This window comes from Astatotilapia calliptera, chromosome 4 (assembly GCF_900246225.1).
Source record: "Astatotilapia calliptera chromosome 4, fAstCal1.2, whole genome shotgun sequence".
Classification (NCBI taxonomy): domain Eukaryota; kingdom Metazoa; phylum Chordata; class Actinopteri; order Cichliformes; family Cichlidae; genus Astatotilapia; species Astatotilapia calliptera.
Genome location: NC_039305.1, coordinates 2,039,357 through 2,063,259, shown reverse-complemented (window position 1 = coordinate 2,063,259; position 23,903 = coordinate 2,039,357). Strand labels below are relative to the sequence as shown.

Below are 23,903 nucleotides of genomic sequence, written 5' to 3'. Positions count from 1 at the left end.
TATGGATTCTCCTTCAGCAGTGAGATCTAAAGGACAGAGAAACACCCCCTGAAATGTGACCAGGTTTTCTCTGGAATAATCTGCCCTCACACATAAAATCCAGTGTTTACAAATTTTAATCAGCTCTAAATTATATGGAATCTATCTTATCTTATCAAGTCCACAGTGTGTGTTTTCTGACTGGACTGACACCTAAATAGATTCCCAATTTATGGCTTTTAACCCCCAGAAAGATTTTGATCTCTGACCTTCAGGACAAGACCCCATGGTGGATGGGTGGAAATGACTTATAGAGCATTTTAGAATTATGTTTGCTACTCAAACTAGGTTTGTCATAACTATTATTTCCATCACCATAAATGCACTCACTTTCCTTCTGAAGAAAAAACGAAAAGAAATGATTAAAAATGATTTTTACTGTTGTTGTTATTAAAATGATACTGTATTACTATCATTACTATTAATCTACTACTATTTTGTGTTATAAGAAGTCACATCTCATCACATCTTGTGATGATGGACCATTTTTCACCTGACATAAAACTAAACATCATCGATACTGCTGCGCTCCCCCTGGCGGGCGGCGGAGGAACAGCAGCTGAAGACGGCGGCGCTAGTGGGTCGAGCTTCGTGTCGATTCGTCCTCTTCTTCGGTTTAATCATCCAACGACGCGTTGTTTGACCGAGAGAAAGGCCGAAGCGGCGCTGTCTCCGTGTAAATGGCGTCTAACGGTAAGAGAAACGGGCAAATCTGTCTGGGGTCTGGGCGTCGGAGCCGGTTAGCTAAAGATAGCATCACCTTCACCTGCCGGTGAACAGAGGACAGCTAGCGGCTAGCTGCAGTTTAAATGGCTCTCTGGGGGCGTGGCGTCCATCCTTTATTATCACATTTAATTCATGCAGGCCTTACGCCACCGTTTGTCCGGCTGCACGACCGCCCCGCCGCCTAGCTTCGGTTAACTCTGAGTAACCGAAGCTGCTGCGGTCCGATTAGTTCGCCGTTAGCCCGGTTTTGCTGCTGACCCAGTTTCTGGTGGCTCACTGCGGTCTCGAGCAGAGTAACCGCCCCCCTGTGCCGATCGCGCTGCTTTAACCCCTGTCCTCGGTTTATTAGAAGGACATCAGAGCGGAGACCGAGCAAACCCAGCTCACCTACACCGGGCGGGTTCAACTCAACCCCAAATAATGAAAGACATTTCATTATTAATTTTTTGGCATCTGTGGGCTGGATTATTAATACTGTCAGGTAAAGAGCCTGCAACAACACAGAAACAGTCACATGGCCCCCTGTGAGGAAAAGTCCTGTTAACAGGAAGAACCCTGCGTTAGTACCAGGATCAGGGAGGAGCAGCCATCTGCCTGATGGGGGTGAGGGGAGGGAGCAGCAGGCTGGGTGTTTGAACTGGAGGGTAACCGACAGGGAGGGCTTTGCTATTCCAGAAAAACACGAAACAATAAATAAACAGGCCGTAAATATTTCCAAACATATAAGCACAGGACACTCAAAGTTTATAGTTATAAAAGGGCGACTGTGTTTGATTGGATCAGTGAACTCACAACACACACACTAGGGCACAATATCCTGTCACATTTCCATTTGTGTTGCCATTTTCATGCAGTGTCATGCTTTAAAGCTCGCTGCACACACCGATGAGACACAGAGATACTTCTGACCTGCACAGGAAGCTCTAGACTGATGTGAACTGCATCATTAAACTGAGCTGCACTGCAGCAGCTTATCAGCAATATGGGTGTTTTTCATTATCATGTGATTTAGTGTAACTTATAGCTGAAGTGTGTCATTAGGATTCAGCAGCACAGTGACTTGATTGGGAGGATCAGGACCCCCGAGGCTTGTCCATAACACCGAGCTGGGGGTAAGAGAGCAGAGACAACAAATGATAAGATGCAGAGTGGTGTGAGCGAAGAAGAAATGCTCAGTGCATCATGGGAAGCCTGTCGGTTCGGGATCACCCGATCCAGCCCTAACTATGTCACTAAACAAAAGTTTTAAGCATAATCTTAAAAGTACTGAGTGTGTCTCTCTCCCACATCCAGACTGATCTGACAAATTTGAATTCAGTGGATTTGGTGTCTGGTTTTTAATGTATTCATAAATAGTTTCACAGTGTTGCAGTCTGAAACACTTTAAATCGTCTGTTTTTGTTAATTATGTTCGGTTTGGATAGATCTCCCGGACATGGATTGAATCTAGTCCCAGACTAAAAGAGAATCAGTTTTAGTCCATGTCATGAAAACTGAGCCTAAGTATTACCAGTTTCCATTTCTGGATGATAAAAAGCAGTGACGTGGCCTTCTTAAAAAGTGTTTTTACAGATAGAATATAGTTTATTCATTTAATAATTACCATTAAAATGTGTCTTATATAGTTACTGTTGAGTTTGTGAGGTTATAGATTATGTCTGACGCTGTTTGGATGTTTTATTGCTATCATCAAAACTGACTTTAATATTAACCCTCTCTGCTTTTTCCCACAGATTATTCCCAAACATCTAGCCAGGGGTAAGTTATGTAAATCATGTCTTTATTCATTCATGAAGCTTTCAGTCATTAATACTCATTCAGAGTAAATACATTTAGGTTTTGAATTTGGGTTAAAACAAGAAAAGTAAGTCCTTGCATTTAACCGTGGAAATGATTTTCTTTTGTAAGTCAATGAAAACAATTTGAAACGGTGTATTCTTGGTTGGTGTGTGCAGCTATCCATCCTATGGTGGAGGTGGCGGTGCTAGCCAGGGCTACGGTCCGTCGTCTGGCCCGGGTTACGGCCAGCAGGGCTACGGAGGCTACAACCAGAGCTCTGACAGCAGCTCCAGCTCCTACAGTCAGGGAGGCTATAGCGGCTACGGCCATCCTCAGTCAGGTAGAGGAAGCCCCAACGTCCGCCCAAATCCACAGTCACCGTTTTCCAGTCAACTGTGAATCAGTTTCCTTTTCCCAGGTGGATACGGGTCTCCATCCTCCAACCAGGGTGGTGGTGGTGGTGGTGGGTATGGTCACTCAAGTCAGTCCTACAGCTCCGGTGGCTATAACAGCAGCAATCAGCCGTCCAGCATGAGCTACAGCCAGCAGTCGTCATTCTCCGGGTACAGCCAGCAGCAGCAGCAGCCTCCTCCTCCATCCTCTGCGAGGTATGCTCACGTTCACCTCGCCTTTAATTCACTGATTTCTGCCCCATCTGCACAGCGGTAGTGTTTAGGAGCAACCACAAACCTCACTGACTTTACCTGCGGTGTGAGAGAGGAGGATGCTGGGATAGCAGGAGATGGAGGCAGGTGAACTTTAGCGAACCTTGATAGAAGCAGTCAAAAAAAGAATAATTTAAAGGCCGCATTCGTCTTTAGTTTTAAATAATTTTGGAGTGCAGTTAGTTTTTGTTGTTTGATGGTGGTCAGAACACTCCTGTAATAAAAATCAAATGTTCATACTGGTCCCCAGTATAAAGTACAACATAAGCCGAGCTCAGTCTCAGTAATTCAGTGCTTATCTCTATGATACTAATCCTAATAAAGCAGGTGCTCTGTTTTTCATTATATTATAGGTCAGCCTAGAGGCCGAACTAGTTTAAATCGAATAGAACTTTAAAAAGGCGCCGTTACTGCAGTTTCATGTGAGTACAGCAGGGGGCGCTCCAGTTATAGGAGCAAACTTCCTCTGTGGCGACCTCAGCTCTCTGCTGATCGCCAGGTATGTGTCCTTTGAAGCCAGCGTGGACTTGCAGACGGTGACCCTTTTAGCTAATTTCATCACACAAAGCCTCTTTTTAATTAGTTCAGGTGTGTCGACGTGCACGTGTCCGCTGCCACCTGAACTTCTCTTTACCCCTCTGTTACTGCGGAGGCCAAACATGCTTTCATTTGCATTGTGTTCATTTTGAGGACATTCAGACATGTTCAAGTTCAGTAAATGTTTGTTCATTTACAGTCAAATCATTTTTGGCCCTTAGCGGTAAAAGGCTGATGAGCCGCCAAGTGAATGATTGAGATTACAGCATTGAACAAAATAATCAGGATTAAGGTTTTCACCATAATTGAGCAGCTGCAGTTTGAGTCTCTCGTATGTGAGCTGCCATGTTGCTTTGTAGTCTTTAACACTTCCTGTTTTCTAACAGCTATGAAGGCAACTCGCCAGCTCCCGCCTACCAGCCACCGAGCAGCGGAGCGAGCGGAGGCAGTTACGGCAGCAGTGGAGGGCAGCCTGGTGGTAACTACGGGGGCAGCGGAAGCCACCCACAACCGTCTCAGCACGGAGGAGGTCACTACAACCAGCCGCCGAGCTACAACACCCCTCCTCCGCCGAGCTACAGCCAGCAGAGCCAGTACGGGCAGAGTGGAGGTGAGGGGTTGTGTAGCTGTTGATTACTGATTGAAAGCACATCAGTGTTTGGTCTGCTGAGGTTGGAACTTTCTCTCAGGATATGGAGGCGATAGCCCGCCGATAAGTGGAGGAGGAGGCGGAGGATACGGTGGTCCTGATGGAGGTTATGGAGGTCAGGAAGGCCGTGGGGGCAGGGGCCGCGGTGGAGGCGGATTTGGAGGCCGCGGTGGTGGCGGATACGATCGAGGTTTTGACCGAGGCGGCCGAGGTGGTCCAAGAGGAAGAGGAGGCATGGGGTAGGTGTCATCAATCATTGACTTATGAGTCACAGAAGCTCAGGGCTGTGCTACATCTTAATGTCTCCACCCATCTGGTTTTACATGGAGCCGCACTACTTCCTTCTTTTCCTGTAAAAAAAAAAAAAGAAGTAGTGATTCATATTTACACCTCTGACCTCACCTGCTTGTAAGAGTATGTAATCCTCAGTGCTGCAAGAGATCCCGTGGAGCGCCTCTCCACCCAGCCCAAAAACGCTGAAGACCACATTGCTAAAGGTCCAGTGAGTCGACATGTGGTTGAAAAGTGAAAGAGCCAAAGCTGTGAATCATCTTTGCAGACTCCTCACACGATAAAACAGATTCAAACCCAGACCCTGCTGCTCTGAGGCCACTGGACCACCTTACCACCAAATCAAAAAGAAACGTGAAATGGCCACAAAAAAGCAGTGTGTTCTGAAACATTACAGTACTCACAAGAACAGGTGAATGAAACTCATCTTTGAAAACAGAAGGTGGAGGCAGCGAGGAGAAAGTGTGACCTTAAACAGGCTTATTTCATCTGCCTGCAGGTGTGTTTTTTACACATTAAGAGCACAAAGGTAAAAGTTTTAAAAGCCAACATCTGTGCTGTGATATCAGCTCGTCCTATAAAAGAGAGGACGTCCACTCAGCTGGGTTTTCTTGGTTCATGGTGGTTTGCGTTGTGGTCCGGTTGACCCTGTGCAGACCCGCCTGACAGTGTGATGAGGTTAAAAACAAATAAAAAAAATCTGGTCAAGAATGGATCAGTAAGCCAAAAATGAGAGGTTCACAGCCAGAACACAAAAACAACACTGCAGCCAAACTCGGTTTCTTTTATTTTGAAAATCTGCGCTTACTCAGCGCTACTTTGTGGCAACATGGGTTGAAAGTACTGTTTCCTGTTCTGCTTAGTCAGTGCAAACACAACAGAATGATCGGTGCTCTCTGATCAGAGAGGATGAAGTAAATCTCACATACTGCCAATGTATGGATTATTTGTTCATTATTGAAGTATTGATGTTATTTCTATGGAGCTATAATGTCTGACAGGGTTCATTCAGTGTTTTGTGCCATTAAGCACAACAGGTGGCACGCCTGTCTATTCCAAAACAAATTCATAAATAATAAAGATACAGCTTGAGACAATAAATAAGGAAGCTATTATCAGCTGCCTCTTCAATAAGATCCTCGTCACGTGGCTGAACTTCGTCTCGTCTCCAGCTCTGATGCCTCAGTGAGCTCGGCGTCGTGGCAGAATCTGGTTAGTGTGGACCTCCGTTTAAAAAAAACAAAACAAGAACTGCCACCAGCTGCAGTCCAAGAGGGTGGAGTCAGGCGGAGGTGGAGTCAAATGTACTCCAAGCTTGTTCAAGTCTGTCCAGCTCGAACTCCAGAGTGATGGTGACACACAGTAGTGATGCGGCCATCGAACTATCGACTGTGAAAACGCGAGCATGGCCCGCTATGTTTACAGTGCCAGCACTTTCAAAATAAAAGCAAAGGAATTGTCTATGAATGCTGATGAGGCTGTAGTGTTACATGGATGTGTTAGGGTTATTTTTAGGGTTAGGATAACCCTAAAGTATGGGACACACTGAAGATGCTGGGATGTGATTCAGATTTGTCATTTTCAATAGAATGATTGTTTTAATACCACTGACTCGATTCATCTATTCCAACCTTGGAAAAGAAAAGATGCAAATGTAAAAACGAAGGCTCCGCTATGATACAAATCAGAAACCACAACCACAAAAATTCCAAACAGCTCAGGAAAAACTGAATTCAATATCATTCATTCATCACACATTACTGTGAATTGTTGTTGGTTATTCTCTCAGCTCTGATCCAGCACTGGGAAAACTACGTGTTAGTAAAAGTTACAGGTGCACTAGCAGGATGCTGTAATAAGGCTAATGCACAAAAGAGAAGTGCACGGCCACGGGTAATTGGTGTTATTACCCAGAGGTCTGAATACTTGCAGAGGCCTCAGTGGTTTTGGGTGAAGCTGGATTAAAACAGCAGAAATGGATAATGGGTTGGAGCAAAGCTTCGTAAAGCCAATGAATTAAATGTACAGAACAAAGAACATCAGCACTGATTGCTTGAAGCTGTGAAGCATAAACCGGTAAGTTGATGTTTTTGTTCTTCTTACGAGGTTACGTAGTCTCTCGTTTTCTTCTTTGTGACCTCATGATGTTAGAGCTGGACTCAGATAAACTAGTTTCCCATTCCATTATGTATTTTCTCATCCATCGTGTACTTCCTGTACATCTCCTTCCACACTGGGTCATCTTGATATTCGCCACAGTGAGAACTAATCAGCTGATAAATCCAAGTTTACAAATGACTTTGGGGTATTATAAGTTTTACGATGGATGAACACGTCAAAGAAAGATAATGGTATGTGTGTTGTGCCACATCTGGAGTTCAAAAATGCCATTCAGCTATAAATAGTAAAGTATACAGTTGCTTCAGAAAGTATTCAGACCCTTTGCACTCTTTTTGTTTTAAAATACATTTTTTATCTGTAATTAATACTTTGTCCATCGATCTATTTTCTGCTACTTACTTGGTCCAAGTCATTGACCGGGCAACCAAAGATGCCGTACGGCAAGTTTTTCATCTTTGCTTGTGTCTGAAATGTTTCTATAGAATAAAGTGTGACCTTCACTCTGCCTACAAACTAACACACCTCAGTATATCACCATCACCTGCCTTTTTCACCTGTTACCACCACCTTCCCCACCAGCCCTTGCAGGTTTACTGTACCATACTCTGCTTTAATCACTCTTTGAATCTTCTCCTAGGCTTTTACCTTCTCTCCAGGCTGGCTTTCTACTCTTAAGCCATCATTTGGAAAATCACATTATGGGGAAGTCAGATTTAATAGTCTTCTAATAACACAGGATATATTACTTAAATACTAATCAGTCATTTTGGAGAAAAGTCTCAAACACTTGGGAATTGCTGCAATTTGTGTAAAGACAGGGTGTCTACGGGTCCTTAAAAAAGACTTGAAACTCTAAAAACCGCTGAAGAAGAATAACATTTTCTTGAATTCAGTTAAGTGGGTCTCAAACATTTTAAAATCATGTCACTGAGACAGTTTCCAAGACACAAAGCTGCTATTTTGGCCTCCTCTGCATAATTAGGTAACAACAATGTGACCGCATCAATTTTTAGAAGCCGACGCTGTACCTGCGAGAGCAAATGATGTGTAATCTACCTGGTGAATAGCAGCTAATGGTTTGGTCTGCTGGAAAGATATCAGCTGAAGAGAAAACGGGTGGGGTTGGGTTTGCTACACACTTTTCCACTGGCGTGTTCTTACCAGCTTAATTTTATAGAAAGGTATAAATATCAAAGTGCTTTCACCCGCTGGGTGAAAAAATTGTGCCTCATTCAGTTCGGTTTTATTTATATAATGCAGTTTAGAATGAAAAGCATGTCATGGATAATTTTACCCTTTTAAAAGTATAATTTTTAGCTTTACTTTGTGTAAAAAGCATTGCAGACAGTAACTGTTTTATCTCAGGATAAAAATACATAAGTACTTTAAGTTAAAGCCCAGTGAGACCCAGCCTCAGGCCTGAGCACGGTAGAGAGGCCCTGCTGTCCAACCTGCTCAATGATCGAAAAGGAAAGAAGGTCAAACACACGTGAATAGGAATAAAAATACTTTTGGCTGTTAAAGCCTGTGGCTGAAAATGCTGATAGAGCAGTCTGCGCCGTGTTGTTCAGACTCGGGAATAAAAACAAATGAAAATTTGACCTGATGTCAGTGTGTTTTCACCTTTGTGTTACTCAAAGTGAAATCTTTAAGGTCTGAAGGTTCTAAATTGAAGTCGTTCATACCTGTAGACACCCTGTGTTGAGTGAATAAAGGTTTTCCGAGACCTTTAAAGAAACAAACAAACAGCACCCACCAAGGGATCAGAGCTCTGATGTTTGGGTTTGTTAATTCTCTTATGATGAAATAAATGGAACTTGAAAGTTTTTACACCTTCTGAGTCAGAAATGCAAATTTCAGCTAACAGGGTTTGTACACTGGCCTCTTGTCCATGGGTTACATCAACATGCAGTAAGGGTACATTTGGACAATGCCAGCGAGGAGGGGTGGGTTTAGCAAAGACGCTGTGAGAGTGAAGGTTAACCTCAGCCCATTGAGAGAAATCGCTGTCAGCTCCAGCCTTCAATGCGTGTCGTTTTTCTCTTCCTCTTCATCAGAATGGGCGATCGTGGAGGATTCAATAAGTTTGGTGGTAAGTGACAAAAAACTTCAACACTTGAGTGAAAAGGTGTGTCAAAGCTAAAAGGGAGTAAGCTCAAACTCTGGTACTTCAAGTGTGGCTTGGGGGATAAAACTTGATTCTGTCTGAAAAGCTGAAGAAAAAACAGCTATTTAACAGTGAAGGTCAGGCGAATGTTAAGACTTTTGATGTATACTGTCTCTAGCATGACTGTACAGATAATAACACCCATCGTGTTTTGTGTGTTTGACTTGAAATGTCCATCGGAGGGAGTTAAAACTGCATCATTAGCCCTTCCACTGCTCCTCTGGCACTCGGTGTTTGAATTTGAAGTGTGGATGGTGACAAACTCAGTGACTGAAGTGAGATAAGTGTTGCTTACCTTATCGTGTTGTGCAAACGTGACAAATCGTGTTAAATAGATGAAATGACCCTAAATGGTTTTTAAGGCTTGGCTTGAAAACCTGTTGACAGATGTTTTGATTCTGTTGTACTTTCCACCAAAGACGGTTGAAAGGTAAAAACTGGTTGGGTTGCACACACTGGGAATTTTTTTCACATGACACTGACTCTGGAACTCACGGTGATGAAAACTGAAAATTCTTGGTTCAGTTGCAAATCCATTTGGAACAATAGAACAAGAGGCATGAATGCTTAGTCATACCCTCAGATCTGGGTTGATCGTATAGAAAGGCGGGCATGCTTTAGCTTTGTTAAAGTAATTACAGTAAGAAAGCCCCTATCTAAATTCTTACCACTGCATCCGAGAATATGCTCATTCAGGCTGAAGAGGGTTTTGCTTTTGTTCTTTTGTGATCATAAAGAGATTAAGTAGTAATGGCGGTAACTTGATGCATTCCACTGTAGTTCTACTACATGTCTGTGTAGACTCTGTCAGTGCGCCCCAGGGCAGCTGTGGCTACAATGTAGCTGCCATCACCAGTGTGTGAATGTGTGCGTGAATGTGTGGATGACTGGATATGTAAAGCGCTTTGGGGTCCTTAGGGACTAGTAAAGCGCTATATAAATACAGGCCATTTACCATTCTCAGTCATCCAGTCATGGTAGTTTTGAGAGCTCGAAAAGAAGGTGACTGGACTTCGTTGGGTTTGCAAAGACGTTTCACCTCCCATCCAGGAGGTGAAACTCCCTTCAGTTCTAGAAACAAGAGGTGGAGAGTCCCAGGTAATTTAACCCACAGTGGGGTAGATTTTGAGAATGTTGAGAATGTCAAATTTGAGAATTTGACAAGATGAACATTGGTTTGAAAGAGGCCATCTATGCCTACTCTGAACGACGGCTCATGTGACACCTGCAACGGTCAGCAGTGGGAACTGAAGAAGCCTTTTGGATGAGAGGTGAACGTCTTCACAAACCCAAAGAAGTCCAGTCATCATCTTTTTTTCAAGCCCTTCAAACTGTTTGGACAATATTTCTTGAAGGAAATGTTTTCAGTTGTTTACAATCGTGCTAATAAGAAGCACAAACTGATACGGATCGGAGAGTTTATATAAATGTGGGCTTTTTATTTAAATTACCAAATTATTTTAGTTAAAATTTACAGGTAGCACGCCCAACAAGGTTCTAGCAATAAATGGTGTTTACCCCGCATGGCCACTGTGTCTGTATTGGTGTCATTCACCACCCAAAGATTACCACTCCAAGGCCATTTTGAAGCAGCACAACAGCTGCGGAAAAAGCAAACGTATGCTGATTGAAAGGTGTTTTCATTAGAGACATTGTAAGAGCAAAACAGGGTTCAAAGAATGCCTTGCAAAAATCTCTGGGTAACTGCAAAGATGCTGGACGTTCTGCCCATCAATTATCTGCTTTAAATCAGCTGAACCTGAAAGTATGAAAAGTTTTCACATTTCTAGTCATTCTTTACTGGTTTTACTGGTGATTCTGTGATTCGGGGACTATTACAAAAACATTGCAGGAGGAGGCTCAAATAATCCTGAACAGAAATCTGTGGGAGCCTTCTGCATGGTCAGATATGGCGGTGGGCCACCCCTCCCACCATAGAGCCAATCAGAGTGCTGACTGTATCACTGGACTGGACTGAGCCAATCAAGAAGCTTTTCAAACACCAATCTGTGATCAGACTCATAACATCTTTTGAATAATTCAGTTGGTGAGAGTATTTTTTTGGAAAAGTTAGAGCTCTTATTTATTCAGACAGAAACTTCATAATAAACTTGCTTCTAGGATGAGTTTTGTTTGTTTGTTTTAAATCCTGACCTTTAGATTGATGTTACGGCACTTCTTTTTTTTTGGATTGTTTCAGTAGGGCTTGGCCTTGTTTGCCCAAACTACTTGGAGATGTTGACTGGGATTCCTGCAAATGGCGAGACCCTGTTGTAGAAGGGCTGTAGTAATCTAATACATACTTACTTAACTCGAACTTTCTTTAAAGATTGTTGAGTAGTTTATTGTAGGGTTTAATCTCCCAGGCTCTGATTCTGCACCGTCCTCAGTGTGGATGGGATCGAACACCATTGTCTGCCCGCCTTTCTGCAGAAAACTTTGGAATCAGTTTGGAACAATAGAACAAGAGGTACGGATGCTTAGTCACATCCTCAGATGTGGGTTGATCATATAGAAAGGTGGGCGTGCTTTAGTATAATTAAAATAATCACTGGTTATGTGTTTAGTGTAGGAAAGTCCATATCAAAATTCTCACCACTGCATCTGAGAATAGATGCTCATGTTCAGGCTTCTGGTTTTGGTCCGTTCTGATTCTTCCAGTTTACTCATTGCTGGGGTGGGATGTCTTTAAGATCCACAACATCACAAACATCACAAACACCAACGAGGGCGTATGCTTTCTAATGAAAAATCTTCAGTTTAGCTGCAATGTAAAGTTTTTTATTGTGCTTATGTGGAAGAGATGTAATAGAAAAAAACGTTTGTATTTGAATTATTTAAAGAAATAAAAGGTCATGAAGTCATTGACCCCTGTTAGGGTTGGGCATTAACTTAAGGTTTTCCATCCAGCCAATAAAAGTTCAGCTATCTGCGACTACTGATATAATTGTGGAGAGGGTGGTGTCTAGTTTCCTGATTATTTCCTCATAAGATTCTCAGGGAGCCAATGCCAGATGCTCCACCCTAACCAATAGTTGCTTAATGTCAAAGATAGTTGAAAATGAGCTCAGTGAAAAATAAACTGGAAACTGAAATCTTGATTTTTAGCTTGGGACACTGATGCCTGCTCATGTTAGTTACGGATCAGATTTTATTTTCTATTTTGGTTTTTTTATTTTGGTTTCCTCAGTGAGTTGTGCCCAAAGACTGGTTCTCCTTGTTTGCACAGCCACAAACTAGAACAATATATTAAAAAAAGCCCCCAAACTAGTCTTTTAATGTCAGATGGACACGAGCAGATCTGCTCCTGCAGGCGGTTTGCCTTTGGCGTCCGATAACCAGTCCCGTGTTTGTTTAAAGAGGGAGCATTGAGCCCAAGTTCCTTTCAGAAAAGTGACGGGACCTGATGCACTGAAGCGCTTCGTAAGGTGTTTGAGGTAATGTCTGAAAACCTGCACAGGTGAAGATGGTTTTCTGAGCGGGTTCAATTGTCAGAATGGCAAACATGGCGTTCGTGTTCCCAGGACGTATGTTTGAGCAGTTTGCAAGAATCCTTTGTTGAGCTGTGGGAAAACTGAAGTATCCAATGGGATCAATTAATGACATGTAGGGCTGTTCCATAGAAATTAAAACAATTGTGTTTCAGTGTGTTTGACTGGTTCAATGATTCTGTAATGTTGGTGTTAAAGAAAACGCTTCAACATGACTGCAGCAATTCTTAAAAAACCCAACATGTAAACAAACCACCTTTAAGGCTCTTTCCAAAGAGTCTGCTTGTTCTCGTTGGAGAAAAAAAGGACCAAAGCCAATGCACAGAAATAGCTACAAGGCAGTATCTCAATAAAGTGGACGGTTGTGTTTTTTACACTTGTTCCTGGGACTTGGAGCCACTCACTGACCTCAGTGGAGCGTGATAACGATGACGGTGAAGCGAATGAGCCGAGACATGAAAAACGTTCAGACAGATAAACCTAAAGAGAGTTTGATAGTAGTGCTGGATATACCTGTGGGGATGAGGTGTGCATGAAATGAATTAACTATTAGTTAGACCATTGTTTGTGTGTGATGGAACAGCTGACCTTTTCCACACCTAACATCTGTTTGTTTTTGTCCTTAAGGACCAAGAGAACCAGGACACGGAGGATCCGGCTTCAGTAAGTGTTTCCTGTTTTCTTTGTTCAGCTACCAGCAAAAGCCAGTTTCAGTCGTTGGTGTGATGTCAGTCTGAGAGATGAACTAAAGCCAATAAATTCAGAAGAAACGACTACAAATATTTCCTCCTATGCCAAGAATTTACCAAGACATGGTTCTCTTGGCTTTATAATTGGCAGACATTTTTCACTTTGTTTTAGTTTTCTTCCGATAATAAAGCCTACATTTACTGAGCACTTTTAGAGACACTTCTAGAGAATTAAGCCTTTTGGTAGTTCCTTTAGCACAGAGGTCTCTATCCCCTGTCCTCGAGAGCTGCAGTCCTGCAGCTTTTAGATGCGTCCTTGTTCCGAAACCCCTGAATCAAATGAAAGGCTTGTTGCCAGGCCTTTGCCAAATTTGATGGTATGCTGCAGAGCTAATTCAACAATTTTATTCGCCTGTGTTGGAGTAGGCATGCATGTAAAAGCTCCAGGACAGTAGCTCTCAAGGACACCCCTGCTTTACGCCATTGTTACTGCTTGAATTACATCACTTTATATGATTTTCTAACAGTGCAGGACCAGGATAACTCTGATAACAACACCATCTTTGTGCAAGGCCTGGGAGACGACTACACTGTTGAATCAGTGGCTGACTTTTTTAAGCAGATTGGGATCATTAAGGTAACATATTGATTTGTGTTTGGTCAGTAATCAATAAAGCATTTATTTGGATGTGTCATGTATAGATGACTGGTTAAAATGGTAAAGAAGCGCCGGCTTGATGTTAAAGTTTAACAAAAACTGGAATGAAGCCATTTTCTTTCTTGGTTCCCCGATCGCGTTGGCTCGTCATAAAATCTTATGTTACACTTCAGAAAAAGAAGAAGAATTTCATCATTTGGAATCTAAATGAATTTCTATCCTTTAGTCTGATTTCCATGGTTACACACAGCACCTGAACTGTTGTGCTGTTCACAGTTCTGGTCCATGGACTTTCATCCCTTTCCTTCTGTCCTCTTAGGTAAACAAGAAGACAGGCCTGCCCATGATCAACCTGTACACGGATAGAGAGACGGGGAAGCTGAAGGGGGAGGCCACGGTCTCCTTCGATGACCCCCCCTCAGCTAAAGCTGCCATCGAGTGGTTTGATGGTGAGTTATTACCTCTGAGCTTTGGCTTCCCCACTGTTTGAGTTTCTGTTGGTGGTTTAAGTGGTTTTATAAGGTTTGTATCTGGAAACTAGGCTTTGATGGAACTGACTGCTAAAGTATAAGACAAATAAGGATTATGTTGAACTGTAACTCATGCAAAGCTACTGTTGGAAAGTCCAAGAATATGGAGCTAGAAAGGATTATCGATTTCATACCTCATATCTGATCCTTTGATATTCATCGCTTTACTCCAGGTAAAGACTTCAATGGAAACCCAATCAAGGTGTCCTTTGCCACACGCAGAGCTGACTTTGGAGGCCGAGGAGGCATGAGGGGAGGTAGAGGGCGAGGAGGCGAGTCACTTTCTTTTTACTTTTAGTTTTATAAAGTGAAAAATTATAACCTTGTAAACAGCAGTCGGACCACACGGTGCACTTCACAGGTGAACTTTGAGTCGTAACAAAAATGCTCGTTTACTGTTTGCAGTGAATTAAAAAGCTTCAGCCTCGCACTGAACCATCAGTCACGTGTCCCGCTGACAGATGCTGTGGCGTTTTCTTCCGTGCAGGTCCGATGGGCCGTGGAGGGTTCGGAGGCGGTCGAGGGGGAGGTTTCCCAGGAGGCAACGGTGGCAATGGAGGGGGAGGAGGTGGTGCCAGTGGTGGAGGAGGGCAGCAGCGAGCCGGAGATTGGAAGTGTTCAAACCCGTGAGTTTTGATGACTCCTCTATGACAATAAATTAGAATTAAAAACACAACAAAAACATCTTGTACAATGATTGCTTAAAATATGATGCCAGATGTTTTAGTTTTGCTCAGTCTTACCTTTATTTAATGTAGTAATCTTTCTACGGATCTGTTATCAACATATAACAGTTCTTCTAAAGTCTTCCTTTCTTCTCTTCAGTAACTGTGGGAACTTGAACTTCTCCTGGCGTAATGAGTGTAACCAGTGCAAAGCTCCGAAAGCTGAAGATGCTGGTGGGATGCCCCCCATGGAGCGAGGTTAGATACACCTGGATAAATATTAGATAAATAAATAGGTGAACATTTGTTGACTCACAGAGTTTACTCAGACACTTAAAAAAGGCTTTATGCGTTTAACCGGGCACGCTCTGTTTTGCGTAACTATTTCTAAATCACTGCAGAACTGGGACCACGTGAGCTAGCACAATAATTTGTTTTGCATATGAAACCGGAGGAGTTGCGCTTACATCTGATGCCATCAGCTTGTCCTCAGTCACGGTTTCCTTCCACATAAAGCTTTGCAAAAACTGCATAAAAAGCGCTTGCAGCAACAAAAACATAATATTCCAGAAACACGCTTTGCCGATCCCATCAGCTGTTCGTAACACTTCCTACGTTGGAATATAGGTCAGCGCGAACTTTTGCATGTCCGCCATTACCTGCCCGAAACCGGAAGTGACGTCATTTTCATGGAAATTTTAGTTTTTTACCCTCGGGGCCTTATAAGCCTGTACTGGTGTTTTTAAAAGTCATGTTTGACTTTTCTGAATAGTTTCTGGGATGCTTAGAACTCAAATTGCACTGCTGAACATTTATTTTGATGCAGATGCTGTTTCTTTGCAAATTTGCAGTATAATATTTATTTTTGTTTTTCCTGCAGTATATAAAAATTAGTGTATCTCAAAAATAAAACTATGAAGACACTCAAAATAAAGTTCCTGTTGTTAGAAACTATTTTGTGCAACTTTTTTGCATTTACAGTTTTGAGGGATAAACCTCTTAAATTTCTCTAAGTAGAAATATATGTAAAAAAAACAAAAACCATTTCCAATTTTTGTAGTTTATTGCACATTTTTGCAATTTATGTAATTACTATGCACTTAATGCAGACATATTATCAAAATTTGGGCTGTAACGGTTGTATTGATGTATAGCAACTTGAAATGCTCCCACAAATGGCTCCACAGCATGTAAAAGTATAAAGATAAGCTCTGGCGGACTTGGTTCTATGGTAGGTCTTAAAGGGTTAAGGTCAAAACATGCATTAAATAAATAAAAACACATGTAGTTATTATTAAAGTGTGTAGTTGTTCCTGTTTCTGCTTCACCCACGCTGTCACGAACGCCAAACAGCGGAAGCAGAATTTTCCAAGTGAGCTGACCTGACTTCCTGTCACAGATCACAGTTTTGAAATAACTTTCACGATACCCTAAAAGTTCACTTCAGTTAAATTCCATTCACTGTTATTTATATGAATCATGGTTCTCTCAAGGCGCTTTATTGTTTGAGGTCGACCGTACAATAATACAAAGAAACCGAGAAAACGCCAACAATCATATGACCGCCTATGAACAAGCGCTTTGGCGACAGTGGGAAGGAGAAACTCCCTTTTAACAGGAAGAAACCTCAAGAGAGAACCAGGCTCAGGGAGGGGCGGCCGGTTGTGGTGAGGGGAGGAAGACAGTACAGAAGAAGAGAATTAGCAGCCACACGTGGAGGTAACTTTACTTCCTGCCGACCAAACGCTGTTCGATCAGCTGGTTTTTAAGTGAGGCGCTGTTTGGGTATCACTGTCTCCTGTAATATCACAGTTTCAGTTCGTGCCTCAGTTGTTTTACACTCAGAGGATGAACAACAGAAATCATGCGATCACATCGATCGGATCACAAACAAAAAGAGCACGTGCAGACTTTTATTATGGAGTGAGAAAGCTGAACATGTTGTTATCGTTCGTGTTGTTCAGTCGTTCTGAGTGTTTGTTTTCAGTCTGACTGAAACAGAAGCTGAGTGTGCCCTCCTACCCCGACGTTCGCCCGGCCGGCTGCTTTGTTGTTCTGGAGTTCGTCCTAAAGCCTTTGTCTCGGCTGCTTTCAGGATGTACTCTGTGTACACTTCTTTTTTTTTTTTTTTTTTTTTTCTCTAAATGACATCAGAAACAGCAGTATGCGACATTACGTGTGCATGTGTGCATACCTGTGTGGATCAGCATGCTTGCATTCCAAAGGTTTCTCCATGTAATGATCTGCTAGGGAGTGTGGGGGGGCCACAGCCCCGTCCTCCAGGGTGTGAAGCGGGTATGGAGGAGATCAAAACTCCAGACATCCAGAGGCCCCCAGAACACAAGAGACCAAGGAAGACCAACAGAGGGGCAGCCGCGCCACTGTCCCAGTAAGAGCTGAGGAGAGTCCCAGATGAGGGCTCGCCCAGCAGCCGCGGAGCAGAAGTCAGGGGGAGTTGCAGTGACGCGCCCGTGAGCTCCGCCGGCCCCCAGCTGCGCCTGAGTGACCGAGCCCCAGGCCGAGAGGCCGGGGGCACCCCACCTCCAAAGGGGCCCGAGCGAGCCCCAGGCCCCAGGCCCCGACAAGCGGCCGCCAAGGAGTGAGCCGGTGTGTACCCGGACGCCCACCCCCAGACACAAAGAACCACCAACACACCGACACCTGAGGGAGTCCGCCACCGGCAGGGGAAGTGGTGGTGGGTGGAGATAGGCCTCCAAACCTTGGAGGGCCTGAGATGTCCCCAGAGAGGTGGCGTCTGATACCCAACCTGACATATAGACACAGACATACAGGCACACACAGACACAAACATCCATTCCCACCCTCATGCTCTCATATGCACTCACTCCACACTCAACCAACGTGGAGACAGACATAAAGAGACGCTGTACACACAATCACACTCCCCAAGCGTACTCTACAAACCGGGTCTAGGTACCCTTGCCCCTGGAGGGGGGAATTGCACCCAGACCCAGGTGGTGTTACCCTTTTCCCTGCGGTGGGGAGAGGCAGACCGCCCCGACTCCGCAGCAGCAGGGAGGCCCCACACCCCAGACCGCAGTCGGACGGCCAACTCCTCCTACTAGCCCTCCCGCTCCAGCAGGCCGCAGAGAATGGGGGTGAGAGAAGACTCCAAACCTCCCTCCACCCGCTCATTGTAGTGTTGATGCATATGTGTTCTAAGGTGCAATTAAAACCCAGGAGGGCATGGAGCTACCTGCCAAGGAGCAGCAGGTAAGCGCATGGTCCCTCCTGCTAGCCCTCAATGACTAAGTGTATTTAAAATTGAGAGGTGGGCAACGACGTCAGGGGTGAGGTGTACACCCTGATGGTGATTTGGACTCCGTGATTGTGCCCACCCCCAAGATCCTATATGTATGTGTAATGAGAGTGTGAGTAATGTGAATGTCTAAGTTGTGGGATAAAATTGAGGCAGAGGCAGCCAGAAGGGGACGGGGGGGGGTAGCCTCCTCTGCACCCTGGTGACATACCCCCACTCCAAGGCCCTGCATGTGTGGGTGGTTGTGGAGGAGCGGGAAGAGGGAGGCAGCTGGAGATGGGGAGGGAAGGAAGGGAGGGGCAGGTAACCCCTCCCTGGGGCCAGCTCCCCCGCTGACCCCAGTAGGCACTCCCACCCTCCGCGACCCGCCAGGGAAGGGGGGCCCAGGCCCATCAGACCGGGGCCCAGTGCAGTAGCGCCCCCCGGCTCCACAGAGCCCTGGACAGTCCACCCAACCCCACCACAGAGAAAACTGCACCCACCCCACCATCCACTCATCTTCCAGACTACATAAGACGGTAAACGCCCAGGCTGAGATCTTCCTCCACCTCTCCTGTATCTCCCCCTCCTGCAGAGAGTTCCTGAAGAGAAGAAAGCTCCTGCAAGATGTGACCATCCCCCCCACCAGTTGAAGAGCCCCCCAGGCGGCTCGACGCACCGGCGGCACCCTGCTCCAGGGCCGGGCCCCCATGCACCCACCCGCCCACAACCCCGGCAACACACCAACCAGGACCCAAGCCCCCGAGGCCCGGCCCGGGCCCCAGCCCAGAGACGGAGCGCCCCCAGAACCTCACGCCCATCCCGGACCCACCCAGGGGCAGCCAGGTTGCCAGGTCAGTAACCCACGTCCGTCAGCACAGACCCTCCCCTAGCCCCGCTGCACGCAGCCGCGAGGAAACAGTCACCTGAGAGCCAACAGAGCCCCCAACCGGACGTGACCGCTACCCCGGGTTGAGCCCCCCAAGGAAGATGCCTCCGGGGAACCCCCCGACGCCCTAAGCCTGTCCCTACCCCCTCACCAATCACAACAGTGAAGGCGGGACCAAACTATGACCCCCCACCCCCACTAGGTGATGGAGCTGATCAAAGGAGCCCAGAGCAATTGATCTGATGTGGTGGCAGAGGCTGTATCAAGACTAATGTAATCTAATAGATAATTTCTATATTGGTTAGAATTAAGATTATTTTTATTTTTCCAGTTCATGAGGACTGTTTTCTTGGCTATGCATAGGGCAGTGAAGATCATATGGGCGATGTTCTTTTCTGAAGTGACATTATCTAAGCTGCCCAACAAACACACTAAGGGGGAAGTTGGAATGTTACATTTCAGACACTTTGATAAGTCTTCACATATCTCGCGCCAAAACTTTTGCACTGGTGGACAGAACCAAAGAGCGTGGATGTAATTGTCTGGTGTATTGCCTTGACAGTGTGAGCAGTTGTTGGAAGATGTAAAGCCCATCTTGAACATCCGATGACCTGTATAGTGCACTCTATGAAGTATTTTGTATTGTATTAATTGCAGACTGGGATTTTTAATTAATTTAAAAGTTTTTAAGCAAATCTGAGACCAGAAGTTTTGGTCTAGGTTGACTGATAAATCTGCTTCCCACTTTGCAGTAGGAAGGGATATTGATTCATCTAATTTAGAAAGTGTTCTGTATATTTTAGATAATAATTTGGGGGATTTAAGAGTAAGAAAATGTGCCGCACTTAGTGGTGTTTGTAATTCAACTTGACTGAGGTTAAATTTCTTTTTTACTATGGATTTAATTTGTTGATATTCTAAAAACCTTGTCTTGTTGATCCCATATTGTTCAACTAGTCTGTCAAATGGAATAAATTCTGTTCCCTCTAATATATGTTCTAAGTATTTAATTCCTTTACAACTCCATTCTGGGAAATTAATCATATTATTGTTTTGTAATATGTCAGGGTTGTTCCAGATAGGTGTACGTTTGCATGGGATTAATGAAGACTCCGTTATTTTTAGAAACTCCCACCATGCTGTTAGAGAAAAGCTGATGTTGATACTTTTAAAGCATTCATGTCTTTTGATGTTTGAGCTAATAAATGGTAGGTCTGAAATCTCTAGATCCTTGCATAGTGCCTGTTCAACATCTAGCCAGGGCTCAACTAAGAAGGTATGTTTTAACCATTCTGAGATGAACTGAAGCCTGTTGGCTAAGAAGTATTGGTGAAAATTAGGCAGATCTAATCCTCCTCTATCCTTGGTTCTTTGTAGCGTTTTTAAGCTAATACGCGGGGGTTTATCTTTCCAAAGGAATTTGGAAATATATGAATCCAGAGATCTGGAGGTAACTTTACTTCCTGCCGACCAAACGCTGTTCGATCAGCTGGTTTTTAAGTGAGGCGCTGTTTGGGTATCACTGTCTCCTGTAATATCACAGTTTCAGTTCGTGCCTCAGTTGTTTTACACTCAGAGGATGAACAACAGAAATCATGCGATCACATCGATCGGATCACGAACAAAAAGAGCACGTGCAGACTTTTATTATGGAGTGAGAAAGCTGAACATGTTGTTATCGTTCGTGTTGTTCAGTCGTTCTGAGTGTTTGTTTTCAGTCTGACTGAAACAGAAGCTGAGTGTGCCCTCCGACCCCGACGTTCGCCCGGCCGGCTGCTTTGTTGTTCTGGAGTTCGTCCTAAAGCCTTTGTCTCGGCTGCTTTCAGGATGTACTCTGTGTACACTTCTACTGCTTGTGTGTTTAGCTGTGGGAGCTTTCTGTGGTTTAGCACAGCTGTAGTTTACCTGATCAAAGAGAAGAGCACGCAGACATGTGTCCGCTCATTTTTATTTTTTATGTATTCTGCAGTTAGATATGTGATAGGTGGGCGGGCTGTAGATTAAATCATGTTTTATTTCATGTCATTGTCTGATGATATAAAATCTACTGAGATCTGCTCTCTGAGCTCTACTGATGGCTGAAATGAGCGATGACGAGTGAACGCGCGTTAGCATCAGTATTTATCTCACGCAGGTCATGTTCGTGAGATAATCTTGAACTATTTCATAAATGTGGCTGAAGAACACATGCTTGCAGTGGAGCGTAGCTGCTTATCGCTGTTTCTGGATTACCGGATTACAAAAGCAAAAAGAATGAGGATTCAGGTGACGTAAACTCCTCCCTGAGATAACTGATCTCCACACGAGGCGGCTGCAGGACAAAAATGTCTTCTATTTCCAGTAGTTGTTACATTTGGAAGTAGTGTGTTTGTGACTTGAAAACAAGTTTACATTTGGTAATTTTTAAAGTTTTCTCGTCGTGATTTTAATGATAAGCGCATCCTGGCAGACTCTGGCGACCACGTTTCTACATCTGCATCAGGATGGTCGACTTGTACTGTGCGATCGCGTAGTTCTGATGACTTTGTAACACGCAGACACACAGTTATGTGCTCAAACACACACACAGCAAGAATCAGAATACTTTATTAATCCTTACAGAAATTATGTAAAAATACTGAGTAAGGAGAAAATAGCAGGAGCAACTGAAACAACCTGCAGCTGCCGTTTGTCACATGCAAATGTATTCTATGATGCACGAATGATTAAAGAAAACCCAACCTTTTTAAAAAAAGAGTTTTTAGCAGTCGTTTAAAACAAGCTGCAGATTCAGCAGAGGAAGCTGTTCCAAAGTTTAGGAGCTTCTTGATTCAACAAAGAACGAGGAACCGTTAAAACTCTGATCGTAGCATCTGAGCAGCCTGGACACGCTCTGACCTTCTGAGTTGTAAATGTAATTAATGATATTTGAAAAAAGGGGAATTTCATCATTCATAGTTTATCTAAGATGGAGAAGAAGAACAGGGTGACCTGTGAATGTTTAAGACATCTCAGGAGGATAAACTTGTAGCTGTGAGGTTAATATTTCAGCATATTTTACTTTGCTGTAGGTTTACATTAGAGTAAAAGATTGCAGATATTGAATGAATGATTGCATTAAATCATAACAGACACAGTGCGGTTTATGAAGGAATCCTTCTGCTCTGTAGTGGTTTACTCTGGTTTCCTGTAATCACCTATATGTGTACAGCAGAGAAACATTTCAGTTTGGTGAGTCATGCATTCCCGCTCACCTCATTTGTTTCCTGGCAGGAGGTTACGGAGGAGGCGGAGACCGCAGAGGGGGGTTTGATCGGGGCGGCTTCAGGGGCCGCGGCGGCGACCGCGGCAGCGGAGGCTTCAGAGGAGGCCGAGGAGGCGAGCGGGGAGGATTTGGCCCCGGCAAGATGGATGTGAGGTGAGCAACAAGATGCACGGCAGCTCTGTGAGGCGGCGTGCCCGCGTGTACGTCAAGTGTTTTATGGTTATTCATTTGGAAATCGATGAGTAATCATGACAGTTAACCCCTGGCCTTACAGATGTTTCCAGTGTCGGTGGAGTCAACGACACTTGCACACACGACAGACAGCAGGAGAACTGCTTTAAATGATTATAGACACACACACGTGGGAAAACAGATGTCATCAATCATAAACTCGAATTTTACTCACAGCAAATGTTCAAACTGAAAATGAACCATTTAAATAAAATCTGAGCTCCTGTTTCCCAGTCTGCAGGTTCCCCTCTTCTTTTCATGGAGCTCATGCCGCTCTGAAACCAGCACTGACGGAGCCTTCCCAGACGTGCCAGCACTTTTAGCCTGATTTGGAGTGTTTTGACTGTAAATACACGAGAAACAGGTTTCACGGGTTAAGATTTGGTCCCACTGATCAGATTTTTTAAATTCATTTCATTTAAAAATCTGTTTTGTTGATTTTGAAATCATTTATTTATTTCTTAGTCTGAGTATTGACTTGTTGAAGTCCAAGCTCAGCAGTGCCTCTGTGGTTTGTGTTGACTTGGAGAAACTCGACCGCTGGCTGGAAACTGCACTGATGTTTTATGTCTTTGTGTTTGGTTTCCAGGGGCGACCGCAGGCAGGAGCGGCGGGGCCGTCCCTATTAGCCCATCCCGGCCGCTCGCATGACGACCTACGTGTGCACAGGTGTCCGTGCAGCCCGCCCCTCTCACCTTTTATATCACTCCTTATTCAACACGTGACTCTCCCTGTGTTAGTGTTAGCTGTCGTGATTCATCCACACTGTCTGCTCAGCGGGGCGTCGTTTACCAAAACAAGCTTCAACATTTTAATTGATCAGATTTTATATCTGCCCGACTCTCCGGGATCATCACCTTCACGCTTTCACTCTGTCAGAGTAGCTTTGCATGATTCCCAGCTCAAAATATTTATGTCTGAGACGTGAATAAAGATCATCAGCTGGCGTCACTATCTGTCCAGATTTTCAGAGAAACGTGTGCTCAAAGTGAGCACCGTTACCGGTGTTTTGATCCCTGCTGATGAACGCGGCACCTCCTCCTGATGTTCGGCAGGGTCAGTGAGCGACGTACGACGGCTCAGACCGTTTGGGATCAAGAGGCACAGATGCCACACCTGCCCGCTGATGCCAGCTCATTCTGATCATGGCCAGTGTGCGATGTAAACGAAGCCCCGGCTCTACAGCTGTGTTCAAGAACTTTTTACTATTTATTATTGGTGTTTTTGTATCGTGCTCGTGCTGCTTTTCCAAATGAAAGTGTTGGCCAAGTAA

General features: G+C 44.3%; 1 protein-coding gene across 1 annotated transcript; it reads left to right on the top strand.

Moving 5' to 3' along the window:
- The first annotated feature begins 535 nt into the window (after positions 1–535).
- On the top strand, positions 536–23,903 carry fus (FUS RNA binding protein). Its single transcript, XM_026163946.1, has 15 exons — positions 536–732; positions 2,499–2,523; positions 2,721–2,884; positions 2,963–3,152; positions 4,133–4,356; positions 4,436–4,634; positions 8,865–8,899; positions 13,093–13,128; positions 13,682–13,791; positions 14,132–14,261; positions 14,516–14,614; positions 14,830–14,968; positions 15,168–15,265; positions 22,408–22,552; positions 23,220–23,903. The coding sequence occupies exons 1-15, from the start codon at positions 720–722 to the stop codon at positions 23,257–23,259; spliced, it is 1,647 nt and encodes a 548-aa protein (XP_026019731.1). The 5' UTR covers positions 536–719; the 3' UTR covers positions 23,260–23,903.

Excerpts from the sequence above, each read along its gene's own strand:
- fus (XM_026163946.1), top strand. Across the intron at positions 4,357-4,435 it reads CCAGTACGGGCAGAGTGGAG|GATATGGAGGCGATAGCCCG; the intron begins GTGAGGGGTTGT and ends ACTTTCTCTCAG. Across the intron at positions 15,266-22,407 it reads GATGCCCCCCATGGAGCGAG|GAGGTTACGGAGGAGGCGGA; the intron begins GTTAGATACACC and ends GTTTCCTGGCAG.